Genomic DNA, 16,669 nt, shown 5'->3' on the forward strand with positions numbered 1-16,669 from the left:
AGGCACTGTCAAGATTGTCCTTTCCATTGTTGGAACTGACGATCAGCTGAGTGTAACTAGAGATGGCAGGCAGCACCACAGGGGCTAGGTCTGGTGCAGCAGCATTGGAGCCTGGCTATTTGCTTTGATTAACATAGATAAAGATGATGTGACCTTCTTAGTTGTCTCAAGCCCAGCATGCTTCTTTCCCATGCATGTGTGGACAAGGTCTGCTTGCTTATATGGCTAAGTGACAAATTGGTTTTACAGCACGTATGTCCCCATGAATAGCATGGTTTTAGAAAGCATTGTTCATGCGAAACTCAGCTTGCCCTTTTCTCATGTGATATATTGTGAACAATGGGTGAAGGCCAACACGCAGAGTCCGTATTTATAGATTTCCAGAAAGCATTTGACATGGTGCCCCATTGCAGGATGTTAATGAAGGTACAAGCATATGGAATAAGTTCACAGATATATAAGTGACCCAAAGGTTTCTTAAATAATAGAACCCAGTACGTTGACCTCAATGGTGAGTTTTCATCAGAGAGAAGTGTATCATCAGGAGAGCCCCAGGGAAGTGAGGTAGGACCGCCGCTGTTCTCTATATACACAGTTGATTTGGTGGACAGGGTGGATGCAATTTGTGGTTGTTTGCTGATGATGCTGTGACGTATGGTAAGGTGTCATAGTTGAGTGACTGTAGGAAGGTACAAGACAACTTAGACAAAATTTCTAGTTGGTGTGAATGGCAGCTAGCCCTAAACGTGGAAAAATGTAAGTTAATGCAGATGGTTAGAAAGATCAAACCTGTAATGTTTGGATATAGTATTACTTAAGTCCTGCTTGACACAGTCAAGTCGTTTAAATGTCTGGCCATAATGTTGCAAAACAATATGAAGGAGAACGAGCATGTGAGAACTGTGGTAGGGAAGGCGAATGGTCGACTTCGGTTTACTGGGAGAATTTTAGGAAAGAGTGGTTCACCTGTAAAGCAGACCCCATATAGGACGCTGGTGTGACCTATTCTTGACTACTGCTCAGACTGAAGGGAGACATCGAAGCAATTCATAGGCGGGCTGCTACATTTGTTACCGGCAGGTTTGAACAACACAAGTGTTACGGACATGCTTTGGAAACTCAAATTGGAATCCCTGGAGAGATGGCGATGTTTTTCAAGAAACACTGTTGAGAAAATTTAGAGAAATGGCATTAAAAGCTGACTCTCAAATGATTCTACTGCTGTCAACATACATTGCACGTAAGGACCACAAGGATAAGAAACAAAAAATTATCGCTCATGTGGAGGCATATTGACAGTTGTTTCTCCCTCGCTCTATTTGCGAGTGGAACAGGAAAGGAAATGTCAAGTAGTGGTGCAGGGTACACTCCAACATGCTCCATATGGTGGCTTGCAGAGTATCTATGCAGATGTAGATGTAGCACGAACCAAACACTGAGTTTTTAAGACACGTGTTCTGCAATACACAAAAATTTCAGGATCCTCAGTCTACCATCCCTCCCACTCTCAGCCCAGCCTCTTCCTCATCCCCACCAGGTTGCCTCTCCCATCATGTACTGCTGTTCATAGTCTGGCTTCAGTTGTCAGAAGAGACTGTGGTCATGTGTGTGTGTGTGTGTGTGTGTGTGTGTGTGTGTGTGTGTGTGTGTTGGGGGGGGGGGGGGGGGGGGGTATTTTTGACCAAGGCCTTGTTGGCCGAACACTTCTTGTGTGACGGCCTTTTGTTGTGCCTATCTGCGACTCAGTATCTCCGCTATATGGTAACTGGCAGTTATCCTTTTCATAATATTGTTACATTCCCTCTTGGATTTTGCATTGTTTAATGTATATTTTGAGCTATTTATTTTCTTTGTATTATGATGACACCTCCTACATCATTGTGAGAAGATCCCTGGATGAATGAATCAAAGCTGGACAATGGTGTGTTCTCAGGATCAAGTTCTGTCTAATAATGGATGAAGTCTCAGGAATTACTGTTTTTCAGCCATTGTCATGGCAACATGCTATGTAGACAGGCTTCAAGGACAACAAGACTTCGAACAAGCGAACATATTAGAGAGAGAGAGAGAGAGAGAGAGAGAGAGAGAGAGAGAGAGAGCACTTCTGTCATTACCAAAAAGAAACTGGTTGTTCACAGATTCCCAAATCAGATATCCCTCTTAGCTCTCCTCGTGCTACCAGTATTTCCCCTTTCCTAAAGTTTTTACCTCATACCCATATGATTTTTCATAGTATCCTAAAATTTATGCTTTATAGCCTCAATTTAAGACTAAGTCTATCTGCAGTCTGTTCATTCAGTCACATTACTTTTCAAACTATCTTTCACCAAACATTTCTCACATTAACACTGTAAAAGGAACACACTATTTTCAATAGTTTTCTTAAAATGAGAGGAAAACTTCTTCACATCTGGATGCACAGATGATTAAGGTCTTATTAAAGAGCTTAATTTATCATAGTCTAAAACTGTGAGTCCCAATCACAACAGATAATTTCTACTATGATTTCAAGTGACATACTGTTACATACAAAAGTTCAATTCATTGATTCAGAATATATACCCTGCTCAAAAGAATTAGGAGAACACGACTTTGGGGTCTACCATACTCCACTGGGCAATAATTGAGCACCGCGTATTTCATCAACTTTCTCCCGGGTGAAAATACACTTTTTCCGTGTTAAGTGATAGTATACCTTTCCTCAGAAGTGTAAAACTTGTCAATCCTGTGCAGCAATAGGTACACTGCATATCTTCGTATTACAAAAGTATAAATTCAAATTCCACCAAACACTGCATGATACTTTCCGAAACATTAAAATCGAGATGGCGATGTACTATTGTAAGTCAGTCATCGCTCATGTCACGTGATCTCACCAGCTGAGGACGGCGGATATTCAGACCATAGGACAAGTGATGTAGTCAGCCAACAGCAATATCACTGCTAAGTAGCGCAAACACACAGATAGGAAAAGTAATGGTTTAAATTAATATACATAGTGTTGCTACAAGAAAAGGAAAGCTTACACATATAATATTGGTCTCTAAGCTTAATAAGCTGCAAGAGATGCTAAGCTTTTACATATAATGTTTATCGTTTTTGCATGAGTTAAATTTTAAGATACATCACACATATGTGCCAGTAAAATTTGTAATAACGGCGTAGATGTCTGATCTGGGCTCAAAATTCTTCTAAATGGTTGTCCTCAAAGAGTTGATTTTTTAATGACAGCAAAATGCTGTGATTTAAGAAATTCATCGTACATTCTTGGACATAGTTCAACTTGTGTAAAAGGAAATTTACTTTGAAAGTAATGCTTTTCAAACAACCATTCGCAATATTTTCCTGTGACCTGTTAGAAACAGGTTTGTTTCAGCAGTTGCCAGAGAGTGCCCTGTAACAGGTGGCAATGCACTTGTGCAGTTATGACGACGCAGGAAGCCCATATAAATATCTTACATAATGTCACAAAAGAAGCAAGACATCAGACATTACTCCAAGAGCATCAGAATTTTGTGAACAATACTAAAATGCATAATTCGGCTTAAAGTGCACATTTGTATGTCCAAATTTGGATGTAAACTTTCTTGGAGTACCAGTACTGTATTATCCCATGTTTGGTTCTTTATTATGGCTTAATCCCACACGTGCTAGAAGATGAAAATGTTCACTTGAAATGCAACGAACAGTTGAAACTAGCCTTGGGGGGAAATTAAACACTTCGTTTCAAGTTAACTGACTGCCTCAGCAGCATAGATTAATAAAAGCCAAATTTCTTACGCAAACCAACAAAAATAACTTCATTGTTCTGCAAGGCGATTATTGCTCGACTGTCAGAAAGGTGGAAATAAAATAAAATCTGAAACTAAAAACATATTCTGACTTCCGTAATTATGTGAATGTATTTTAATTCACTTGATTGCTCCCAGCCACAGAAATCCGTTTTGTTTTCATTTGATGTGAGAGCAGTAAACAAAGAGGAAACAGGAAAAATCACTAAATGTAAACACTGGTCACGTGGAGACTACCCACCTCCCTACAACAACTCAGACTGCTCTCTGCATCAGCTCCGGATCAACGATATTATCGAACTGTGGCAATACTAGATAGTGGCAGCCCCACCACCTTCCCCTCGAGCGTTTGAGGTAGTAGGAAAAAAAAAAAAAAAAAAGCTAATAATAATAATAATTGACTTTTCGAAAATATGTCAATTTTGTAGTGAATATCTTTCTGAAGAGCCTGGTACATAAAACATGTGCGTTCGATGAAATTTCAGACATGTTACTTTGTCTTAAGCGTGCCAAAGTGCAGTGCCACGCCTCTTCACACAGCATTCTTCTACCGCACGTCACTGTATTTCGCTCTGTGGAATTCAAACATGTAATATTTTGTAATGGCTGCCATCAAACTACGTTTAGGACAGTGGAAATTAAGATGTCCTGTAGTGCTTCTCCTGCTTCCAGTTGGCTGGTCTGACATCCTGCCCCCCCCCCCCTCTTTTTAAAAAAAGAAAAACACTCACAATTACTGGATGGGATTATTTGTAACTGGGAGAACAAGAACGCTTCAGAAAATTTGCACTTTTTATTAGCTAATAACTTATGTTTTGTATGACATAAAATTAAATATAGGATACATAAAACCAGTAAAGACGAGAGACAAGCAAGCAGTACACATTTCTTCAATCCTCAAGACCTACAATTTTCTCTCTCTAATTTTGCTTCAGCTTTACATGGCATGCTTTTCTTTCTGGGGAAGAATCTATTACCTGATCAAAGTTCGTCAAACGTTTTGCTGCATGAAAAAAAGGAAATGTCCTTGTCCAATACTGAAAAAGCTTTTAATACAAATAGTACCCCAGACTGGTTTGGTTTCTCGATCTGATTACATATAATTTGTCACCCTGCTAGAAAACTAAATTAGCCTGTCTAATATTGTGGCAACTGTAACACACACCAAATAAATGAGACTGTTTTGGCACAAATGGTCATTTTTATAACACCACTGAATATAATTCACAAAGTACCAATGTCAAGTGCCTATTAGGCCTACTACAAGCAAAAAGCTTTATGTTAGGAAGCAGTTTCACAATTCATTCATATGCTCCAGATTCTCAAGCATGAGATTGAAAAGTAGTAGTATGAAATTTTTATATGAATTTGGAATCGTCATACTCTTCTATAATTTGTGTGATGTCCCTGTTTCGCTCATTCTATCAATCAATCTTGTCATCACTAATTCTGTAACTATACCTGACAGTGTGAAAACTTATTCTTTGATTAACTTTACTAACCCTGCCACAGTCACCCGTTTAGTTATCCCGTGTTTATTCTCTGGTTAGGCGTTATTACAAGTTCGTACAATGAGTTTTCCATGCTACTCCCAGAATAGAACTTAGGCGGCTGCTAGCCAGGGACTGTACAACTGGTCTTTACTGGTGTAGCGGTCTGGCAGGAAATTTTCTGTCATTTTGTTCGATACACCGAAAAGATAATATGTAATCTTTTTAACCTGTTATTCCTGTTAGTTGTTTATTTCCAATCTGGTAGTCTAAATCCATGGATTTTGCTAGTAATTATAACAACACTGATCATCCGCAAATCCAGAAAACCAAATAAACAAACAGCGATTGGCATTCACCCGTTCGGCTTTATTCCACTCAGGTCATATGGCCTTGTCCCCTTTTGTCTGCAGGAAAGTTTATTTCTAGATGCAACATGGATTCCCCTGGCATAGACATAACGTATACTATGCATGCATTAAAAAATGTTCAAAAACCAACAGGGATGCGTTTCAAAATAAAATGAATAATCGATAACCAACGTACGCTTGTTGCTAGGCGCTTTGTGAAATAATGTTTTTTTCCCTCAAAAATATGAATTTGGCACCCCTACCCCCACCACCACCTCCTACACCAGGGCCTATTGCACATGCATGAATCTGGCAGCTTGCGCGCGCCAGTAAAGTTTTTCCAGGCAGCATCTGGCTGCTTGCTGCTACTGCTTATTCAGCTAACAGCAACACTTCTGTGGCCAAAAGCAGGAGAAGGTACTACTCATAAGCAACTCAGCTGCACATGTGCAAGAGCCCACTTGCAACTGCTCAAATGAATCTAATGTAAACAATTGTGTCGTCACACTCATCGGAGGCAATTTGGTGTTCTGAAGCATTGCACTGTCTTTATAAAGCCTTTGACACATTTTGTTGTTGTCAGACACTTATATGAACGCTGTGTTTTGTTGCTGTATGTGGCGCATTTCCTTGGCAACTTGAGTTTTATTTTTGTTTTTTTTTCTCTCGTTCATGTTTTATTGCTGCAGTATTATTCTGCAGTAGTGGATTACAGTAATAACCTTTGTTAGAGTATTGGTTCTTACCAGACAAAATTACAAAAATTTAACTGAAAACTAAAACAATGAAAAATTCTTGGTCTTCTAAAAAATTCGTGGGTTTTTCCCGGTTTTCTCCCGGATGAAAAAATTTCCGGGTTTTTCCCGGATCTCCCAGTTCGTATACACCCTGTCATTACATCCTTGATCATTTACATAAAAAGAACTCAAATGTCCACAGGTGTCTAAAACGAAGTGGAAATAATCATTCATACCATCTTCCGTACACTTTTCATTGGACTTTGAGAGCTTCAGTAACATGTATAACATTTGTGAGAGTGTATCACTGTCTGAAACATAAGTGGCATGTTCTGTATAAATATACAAATGTCACCCTCTGGTATCCATTTTGATTCTTCAATGAGGTCCATGAGAATTCTTGGAGAGTCTGTGGTGGGACAAGATGACCACGAACATGTCTGTTCGGGGTCACCATTGTAGGCAGCAGCCATCACATGGTCCAACAGGATCTGTTTAACATACTGCCTAGTTGTAAGGCAACCATGAACAATGACAAGATCGGCATGACTGTCAACACTGAAGCCTCCCCACAACATCACAGAACGTGGAAATTTGTTGATTTCCTGGACGACATTTGGCAGGTAATGCTCACCATGCGGTTTCTGCACAATAACATGGCCATCACCTTGCATCAGAGGATATCTAAACTTGGCTGTGGATAACACGTTTTGTCAGTGATGAAGTTGCCAGTTGACATGGGAATCGCAGAACTGAAGGTGAACTGTGAGATGATGATGTGTCAAGTAGTATAATCTTGCAGGACATTTGGATCGCAAAATCCTTTCTTGTAATCTTTTCATTACAATCTGATCAGACTCATTGGCTCCAGTGGCCTTTTGAAACTTTCTTCTGGAATTTTCTTCCAGTGTTCTGATGGTATCTGTACGATGGCGAAAAGCAGACACAGTCAGGTATCAGTCTTCACATGGGGTTTTAATGCGCTAGCAACCTTGTCCAACTTGTCTTGCATATTGACCTGTCTCCCCGTAGCGTTTCCACAACCTATGGATGACACATGGTTAGGCGTTGGCCTCTGCAGTAACATGACCAAAGGTCCATCCTTTTTGGATCAAACAGACCACCCTTGCAACCTGCACTGCATTAAGATGTTGCATTGAACGTGCTTGGTTGAATACAATGTCCACAAGTGACAACTGCCATCAGTGTACCTCACTAGAAAACACTGAGACATGAGTAATTGCTTCATTCTTTTGGGTCACCTACCACTGTAATGCATAACACAGCCAATATACACTGTTGGCCACACTGAAAGCAGAGATCTCAAGTCATTCAATAAGACCACAGGTAGCACCTGTATAAAAATAGATTTGACTTACTGGGTGTTGATAAAAGTGTTTCCCTAATTCTTTTGAACAGCTTATTTGGCATTAAGGAGGAGGAAATTTGAGAAAATGTATTACCAACCTGTAAAATATATAGTCCACAGAGCACCAATCATTTTGATATGTTGTTGCCTCTGCCATATCAGAGTTGAGTTTCCCATGTGAATATACTGAGCGTAGCTTGAAAGGATGAGAGAGAGTTCCTGTTCCAAATCTGTGAATGGAATACAAAGAACAAAAGTAAAGAAATAATTTTACTGTAATGGACATATGTTAAACTGTTTCAAAAACAGCACACACACTGCTGCAGAATAAAAGATCCATTCTGAAAGTATGTGAACTTATGAACTACTTTGTTTGGCTCAATCCATATCCGTCCAGTTTTTGCCTACAGTTTTACTTCCTTCATGTGCACGACTGCTTATCATGAATCAAATATTTGCAAAGAAACAACTACTGATTGATTTTTCCATCTCTTCTTGGTAGCCAAAGAAAAACAAAAAAATCTAGCGGGCATGACTGGTGAAGCTTTTAGTTTTTAATATCTAATAATGGAACTGACAGTGTCTTGTCCATGACAAGCGTCATAGTAATGTTTCTGGCAACAGATTCCATCTACATTAACATTTTTTTTTTTTTAATTAAGTGTTTCAGACATTCAACAGTGGAAAAATACTCATATTGGAGCACAAAAATGATGACTATGTTACTATTTAAAAGACTCTGACAAAACTGGGAAACCAGCTTCCACAATGCTCATTCAACCTTCCTCACCAAATTTTTGGCATGTGAACATATTGGCATTCTTTCAACATAGAAATAGAACATTCTAAATCCTTTTACACAGTCCTTCTGCACAGTTCATACTAAGCAACCCACTCTCACTGCCACTGTCTATATGTCCCCCCCCCCCCTCCCCCCAATGCCTCCTTTTTCTCCCACTGATTTACAGTATAACCCTATGCCATCACCTCCTCTCTCACTTACACTGTCTCCTTTTGTCTTTATTCCCCACTGCCACTGTCTCTACCGCACATCAACAGCTGAAAAATTCTGGCAGAGTCCATCTGTTTTTTCCCCATACACCAGGGGTGGCCCTGAATTCAGCTCATAGGCCATGCCCCAGCACGAGTGCCAAAGTGCTCAACATGGCCAGCAGACACCCCCACCCCCCCCAGGTCAAACCACACTGTCTGAGCGTGAGGAGTGGGAAGAAGAGAAACTGTGAACACACCATATTTAAATGGCACTGCAATAGCACTGCAATAAAACTTAAAAACTTTGTTTTATATTTCACATTTCGCAACAACATAGATCACAAACAAACAAAAATTATCAGTATTATTTAGTTATCTTCGGTGCGATGAAGACATAATATAATCTAATATTTATCTGATACAAACTGTCAGCATACCAACAGACACAATCAGTTTCACGAATGTTCAAATATGGGTTGCCAGTTTATCGTGACTTATTTAGTTTCATAACAGAAAAAAAAAAACATCTTTCACATATATATGTTGGTTGAAATATTCTTTTGCAGCCTCCAGCCTCATCATGGAAACTTTACCTGGATGCCCTGGACACTTTTAGTGTTAAAAGGATTCGTCCTTAAAATGAGAATTACCTTGATCAATCGGTTAAATCTGCACAAGCACAGGGGTGCTTTGAATTGAAATGGCAAACAGTCTCAAAAAAAAAAAAAAATAAGATTGACAGTGCCCTCAAAATGTTTAGGAAACTATCCCTTTAATTCTGTCAAGGTTCCAATGAATCCTTCAAATCTCACACCAATCAGTGTACAGAACTGGAATGTGTCCTTTTGACTACGCAATTTTCTACTAAATGCTACCCTATCAAATCAGAAAGAAGTTGTTTCTCACTGTGCAATGTCCTACTGTACGCAGTGAAGTCCACCTAAAATGAGAGGTTTGCAATCTATTACAGATATTCTAATTGTCATTTCTACACTTTTTTCCTCTCCATAACTTCAACTCTGCAGTAATATATAAAATTTTCATATTGTTCATTCAGTTCCATCAAAAACTGTTGCAACTGACAGTGGAATCATATGTATGACTACAGAAGTTTTACTTTTTTCTGTGCTGTCACTATTTGACTGTAATTATATTTGTTTTTTTGTTATAGAATCCACATTTCAGCCTTAGGCCATTTTCAAGTACAAAACTGCAATAAATGACGGAAGTATACATAAAAAACAAAGCAAACATGAAAAATATTGTATAAATACCATGATTCTTTACCTTATTTATATGTCAAAAGACATCAGACAAATGTGAAATACAAGCCATGCTCAGGAAAGCTTATGTGGTCATAAAGGCCAGATATGTCATTAGTAAAAGTGAGAACATCTCTAAAATCACTAAATATGTTGCAGACTTTCATTTCTGAAGCCTACAGCACAGCTATTATATGGAACTGCTACCCAACAAATAGGTATGCGTCACATTATTGTGTCTGAACAACAACTGACATGGATATAGATGAAACAATCTTCCAAAGATCACCTCAGAGACATCACAGTCCGCACAATGCAATCTGTGGTGTGTTAGGGAACAAGGTAGCTGAACTGTTTATTTTGAGTGATAAATAGATTATCTTCGCATACATTGGCACATACAGTGTTCATAGAATATGTCATAGAGGCCCACTATTAAAATTCACATGTAAACATTGTGAAGTTTCTTCTTGTACTATATTTGCAACAAATAATTGAGTTTTTACCTTGTAGTAAGTTAATTATGTAAAACATGGTGCACTACATAGGCAAGTAGTAATACGTAATGTTACAAACAGCAACAGCAGTATGGAAATGTTCCCAGAAGTCCCTCACACCAGCAAAATCAACCAAGAAAGCCACAATGCAATGGCTACGAAATGGTGGGGAGGGGGAAGGAATATGGACACAGCTGTGGTGTCAACAGAACATCAGACATTATTCAGACTGGATGGGGGTTGCAGTGGTATGGGTGGCAAGGAAGGGGAGAAACTGAGGGAGAGGGGTTAGTCTGAAGAAGTGGGAGCCCAAATGGGTGAGGGGACCAAAATTCATTAGGTTGCTGGACTCACATCCACACTACTGACAATTATAAATAAACCATCTCTGGAGTCCATGTTATAAAACTTATTGAGGTACTAATAAAATATGTATACCCTCTTTCTTTTGGCATATATGTAAGGTAAAGATTCATGGTACCTGTACACTATTTTCTATGGCCGCCCTTTTCTTGCTTTTGTGAGATATACTCCTGTTGTTTATTCCACTTTTTGTATTTGAAAATGGCCTTAGGGTGAAATGTGGATCTTATAAGAATAAAACAAAACTTATTACAGTCAAATAGTGGCAGTATCATTCAAAAAATTTACCGTGACTATGGCTCTGGCTTAAATAAAAATTGTCAAGAAATTTTACTATTCATTACCATTTTCTTCACACGCTCCATATCTGTAAATCTAGCACAAAGTGCTTCTTGATGTCTGTTGATTGTGTAATTTTTTGCTCTTTCATTATCAACTAAATCTTTAAATTCTTTCTGCATGATACTGTAATATCTTTTAACAGCACCTTTGCAGTACACATTGCTTATGCGATTGCATAATATATACTGGGAATTCTCATCTCTCTCTTCTGTTGTTCCCATTCATTTTTAAAGTCTTCTGACAGTAGATCACTAGAATGTCTCTCTATTTTGCAGACATACACTGGACCTGTGAACATCCTTCATACCATGAACAAATAGTGAATGATTCTGCCAAACTGGTCAGTTATGTCGACCAAAAAATGCCACACCACAAAACTCAATGAAACGTCATGCTTCCCAGTTCTTCTGAGAAGGACTGGCAAAGCCATGGCTGGCCAGGTATTGGCTCACATACCTCGGACATATGAAGTTTGGCACGTCATGGCTGGCCCTGCTCTATATGTACAGTCTCCACTGATCCGTATTTTTCATTTCCACTGTCTTCTCTCTCTTTCACTCCCATGGCTTCTGTCTCCATCCCTCTCTCACTCACCAACACTATCTCCTCTCTCTTTGATACTGTCCTATCTCTCTCTCTCTCTCTCTCTCTCTCCCCCCCCCCCCCCCCCTCCCAGCCACCTTGCCCCCGCTCCCCCCCCCCCCCCCCCCCTCACACACTCACTTTTTCACTGCCCCTTTTTTTCTCCCACCATCACTGTATCCCTCCACTTTCTCTCCCATTGGCTCCCTTTCAGCATAAAAAAAGCATGAATATGTTTGTTCGCCAACATTTTCAGTGAGGAAGGTGGAATGAGGATTGACACAGCTAATTCACCACTTCTCTGTCAGACTCTTTTAAAGAATAACATATTCACCTTATTTGTGCTCTGGCAGGAGCATTTTTCTGCTGTTTCCCTTCTTTTTCCAGCTTCAGCAGGGTAAGCTGCTTATATAGACCAAATTCTATAGCTCAATAAAGTTTCAACAGTTTATTTATCTACTTCAACACATTTATACAGGGTGAGTCATGATGGGAGGTATTCCTTAGGTTATTTGGAACAAAAAACGTAAATAAAGTAATGGGATCAGATCTGTAATTAAGGAGCTACAGTAATTGAAAAACTCAGGAAAATGGCAGAAAAAAACTTTTATTGTAGGATTTCACTATCAAAAATGCACGTAATAATTACTTTAAACAATTTTGTAGCGGTCTCTTGCATTCAGAGTGGATTTAAAGCAGGTGTTCAAAATTTTGTCCCTGCATTTGAAGACAAAGATTCGCATGGGAATAAACCGCTCATTCCTTATTGACTTTGTGGCATCGAAAATGCATTGTATCAATTATTCTCATGTTTCCACCCTAACTTGGTACTTGATGTCTTTCATCCACCCCCAGATGCCGTAATCTAGGGGTGTTAAATCTGCGGATCTGGCACGCCAGTTGATAGGGCCCCCACGACCTATCCAGCGACGTGGGAATCGCTGATTAAGATAAGCTGTTACCACAAGGTGGAAGTGTGCAGGTGCCCCATCATGTTGGATGTACATGTGGCATCTTGTTTCCAGAGGAACATCTTCAAGAAGCTGCGGTAAGTCTTCTCGTAAAATATTACCGTACATCTGACCATTTAAATTTCCCATGAGAATAAACGGCCCCAGTAATTGGTCATACACAACACCACACTAGACATTGATACTGAATCTGCGTTGAAATCGAGATACTACTGTGGCATGGAGATTTTCGTCTGCCCAGACATGCATGTTATGCATGCTGTTGATGCAATCTATTGTAGAGGTTGCCTCATCACTGAACATTATGAAGTGATAGCACTGCCGATTTCTTTTTAACCAGTTACAAAAGTGCAAACGGTTGGCACAATCAAATGCGGCTCTAAATGGATAACTTTCTGCACATGAAAAGGATACAGTCCTTTCTCATGAAAAATCCTACATACCTTAGATTGTGAAAAGTTCAATCAGGTAGCTAGGAGTCTTGTACTTTAACGAGGACTGCACTCTACTGAATTAAGAATGTTTTCCTCTTCTTGAGTGTCATAATGTATTTTGGAGAGAATACGAATATTGGGAAGAGTACCATTTTCTAGCAATGTTTTGGCACTTGAAATTCTACAATCAGGATTACCGTCACAGAAGCCCAAAATGTACACCATCTCTCCATACTCCTGTGATGAAAACTTGTACGGCATTGCAAAGTGTACTGTACACAAGAGACAATAACAGTAAACAGTGACTGCAGTATCAGCAAAGTGGTTGTTATGCAAATGTACCACTCACTGCACATGTCGACCTAAGACTGATCGTGTGCCCTGTGAACACAAGTGCAGCGCTCCATACACCATGACATGTTTCAGAACTCTGTTGTAGCTCCTTAATTATGAACCTGATCACATTACCCTATTTACATTTTTTCTTCCAAATAACCTTAGGAATAACCTCCAGCAACTGAGGGAAAACCTCGTGACTCACCCTGTATAGTTTGAAACATTTGAACAACAAGTGAGTACACATAATATAAGATCAACACAAAATTGTTTGCTTTACATTTTTTCCAGGTACTTTGCTCATTGATTACAATAATTCACAGAAAATACCTGGCTTATGATTATTATCTCGAAAGAGTAAAAATGGTTTCTTGAGATTTCTCAGGAATTAGGCAGAAAAAATGGTACTTTTATACACAGCCTATGGGTTTTCACTGCCAAAGACCACACCTAATGCAAAAGAAGCAACCAATTTGCTCAATTTGCTTGGGCTGGAGGAAGTGTATAAGGTTTAAAATTTTGACACTACACTTAGGGTAGCTACAGTAAGCCTGTTCTTCCAATAGGTATGCAAATGGTCGCAAGATCAATAGCTATCCAAAACACTTGACTCTTTACCTCTGTGATCAATAGAAACTGAGATATGACGCCTGAAAAATCTCACTTTCATGCATGGCTTATTGGAATATGGTTCTTCAAGTGTCACATGTGTTACTCTTGCTGTTTCTGATTATGTTATCCACTGATAATGGCCACAAGCACCGGCAAAACATTGTGAGATACTGCAAGTGTTAGCCTAAACATGTGAAAAGCCCTCATAGCTAATAAGTTAATCTTCTTTATAAATATTCAAGCTTAGCTTGATTACCTTTCTTAAGGGGAGATTGTGGCAGAAATCATAAAAAATATAAAAAAACTTTTTTATTTGCTCATTTGAAAAGTAAATGTAACTGAGATTATTATCCCAAATTTTTTGTTTGGAATTCAAACTACAAATGGTATAAAAAAAATTAAAACCATAAGCAGTGTAATGCTTTTCACAGTACCCAGTAGAGGAAAAATTTCCTTGCTCAGTTTTGCCTGTGAATATCGAAAATATAGCTTTAGAAGGGTGTAATTTTTGTATACAACATAGCAGTGTTGTATAGAAAGCTGTGGAGCCATTTTGTGGTTCAAGCAGTGTGGTATAGTAGGCTGTGGAGCTCTGTAAACAAGTTTTGTGCTGTTTAGTGGGATCTGAGTGAAGTTGGATTTATTGTGTCATTCTTTGTGCTTGGTTGAATATATTGATCGTTTTTACATGCCTATGCCCAGTAAAGTATTTAAAAACTATGGCCAGTCCCATATTTCCAATATAAAGTGTAAAACTGATGTTGAGTTTAGAGGCGGACCTGCAGATGCAAACATCAGCTTGTCTCCAAGTTCATCTGTTCCAGTGATGGGACGGAAGGTCTTTGCAGAAGTATGGAGTAAGATAAACACAGATGGAGACTTAAGTGCTTTCAAGAATGTAATTGAGAGTCAGCCCTATGGAGAAGACTGCACTATTGACAAACTGGAGTGCTTAGGCTCCATTCAGAAGAGGATGGGTGGACGACTCAGAAGACTTGTTAAAGGCAATAAAGGCAAGCTACTAGAGGATGGGAAACCACTGGGGGTGGGGGTGATGGGTGGGGGGTGGGGGGGGGGGGGGGGGGGACAGACTAACAAAGAAGCGAACTGACAGCCTGCAAGTCTACTATGGTGCCGCAATTAGAAATAACCTCACAGATTTGGATAGTATGAGGAAGGCAGTATGAGCCATTTGGTTTCATTACTTGTCAACAGACACTAAACATCAATATGGAATACATTCTAACAAATGGTGCAAATTTCTGAAAAGCAAGGAACATGCAAATGGTTACAGCCATAAAAATAACCTTCCTTAAGGGGTTGCAAAAGCCATTAAACCAACTTTTCGAGCACTGGCTTCACCAGAACGAAACATGTCTGCATGGCAAAAAGTAGAAGCCAAATGAAAGTTTCAATGCTTTTTTTTTTTTGGAAGAGATCAAAGACTGTGTTTGGTTCCAGTTTGGCAGTGAGAATTTCTGCTTTGGAAGCTGCAGCAGTGTTTAATGATAGGAATGTGGCAATACCTCACAGCCTTCGCAAGTTGGGCTTTATACCTGATGTCTTCACTGAGCAGATACTGTGGATCATCAATGAGCCACGAATCGTGAAGGTGGAGACCTCAGTACAGAACATAGAAAAAATGGCTACGCAAAGGAGCAGAGGAGCTAAAAGAGATGCAGAGAATGATGAGGAAGAACTGGAATATTGTTATGGCCAAAGGTATGATTAAGAAATTTTTGAAACATTTCATCCAAACTTTAAAATGATTTTTCTGCAACTTTAGATTTTCTCCTTTCAGGAAAAGATATATCAGAAACTATTGGAACGATTTTGATTAAATTTGGCACACCTATTCTTTTACACAGAAGCAATATCTGAGTGGAACAAAATTTTAATCTAGACATTACAAACAGTTTTATGGTTGATAACATATGGAAAATTTGTCCGTAAAAAATGTTCAAATCCAAGATATCATAGAAAATGATACAAATAATTTACGAAAAAGTTACTGCACTTAATTGTATATTTATTAGTGTAGATATGTGACATCTTTACCATAGAAAAAATGGTCAAAGTTGTCTGTAAATAATGAAAAAGAGTACCTTAAAATAACAATGTAACAAAAAATTCGAAATTCTCTCACAGCATTAACATTTTATTAAAAGTTCTGTAAAAATTATTTGAAGTTTATTGCATCCGTAAACGTAAGTATGCTCAATTTCAGTGAGATTGAACAGAAAATGAGAGAGAGAGAGATTTACAAGGATATCAGTGCAAGACTGCCACCATCTCTCCTTAAACACTCATGTCAACCCGCATACCAAAATGAGCATTGTTGAATATTGGTCAAATGATAGGAACAAAACGTCAGTTATATACTAACAAGAGTATAATGGTGATACTAACTTGAGATCTGCGAAGCAATGATGTTTTGCCACAGCAGGTTGCTTAGAGATGATGTTCTGTAGTGTAGTGTCTAGAGTTGGTGCCAAACATTCTTGCACTGGAGCTCCAGCCTCCACCTCAAGCTGTAGAGA

General features: G+C 39.0%; 1 protein-coding gene across 4 annotated transcripts in view; it reads right to left on the minus strand.

The window, feature by feature from the left end:
- LOC124545173 (protein angel homolog 2) overlaps nucleotides 1–16,669 on the minus strand; it is a 166,544-nt gene that overhangs the window by 22,686 nt on the left and 127,189 nt on the right. For all 4 annotated transcript variants that reach the window (XM_047124010.1, XM_047124009.1, XM_047124008.1 and 1 more), the window contains 2 exons: nucleotides 16,539–16,660; nucleotides 7,836–7,967 (listed from right to left, as the gene is read on the minus strand). In XM_047124010.1, coding sequence (XP_046979966.1) covers nucleotides 7,836–7,967; nucleotides 16,539–16,660 — 254 coding nt within the window. The remainder of the gene's footprint in view (nucleotides 1–7,835; nucleotides 7,968–16,538; nucleotides 16,661–16,669) is intronic.

Source organism: Schistocerca americana, chromosome 8 (assembly GCF_021461395.2).
Source record: "Schistocerca americana isolate TAMUIC-IGC-003095 chromosome 8, iqSchAmer2.1, whole genome shotgun sequence".
Lineage (NCBI taxonomy): Eukaryota > Metazoa > Arthropoda > Insecta > Orthoptera > Acrididae > Schistocerca > Schistocerca americana.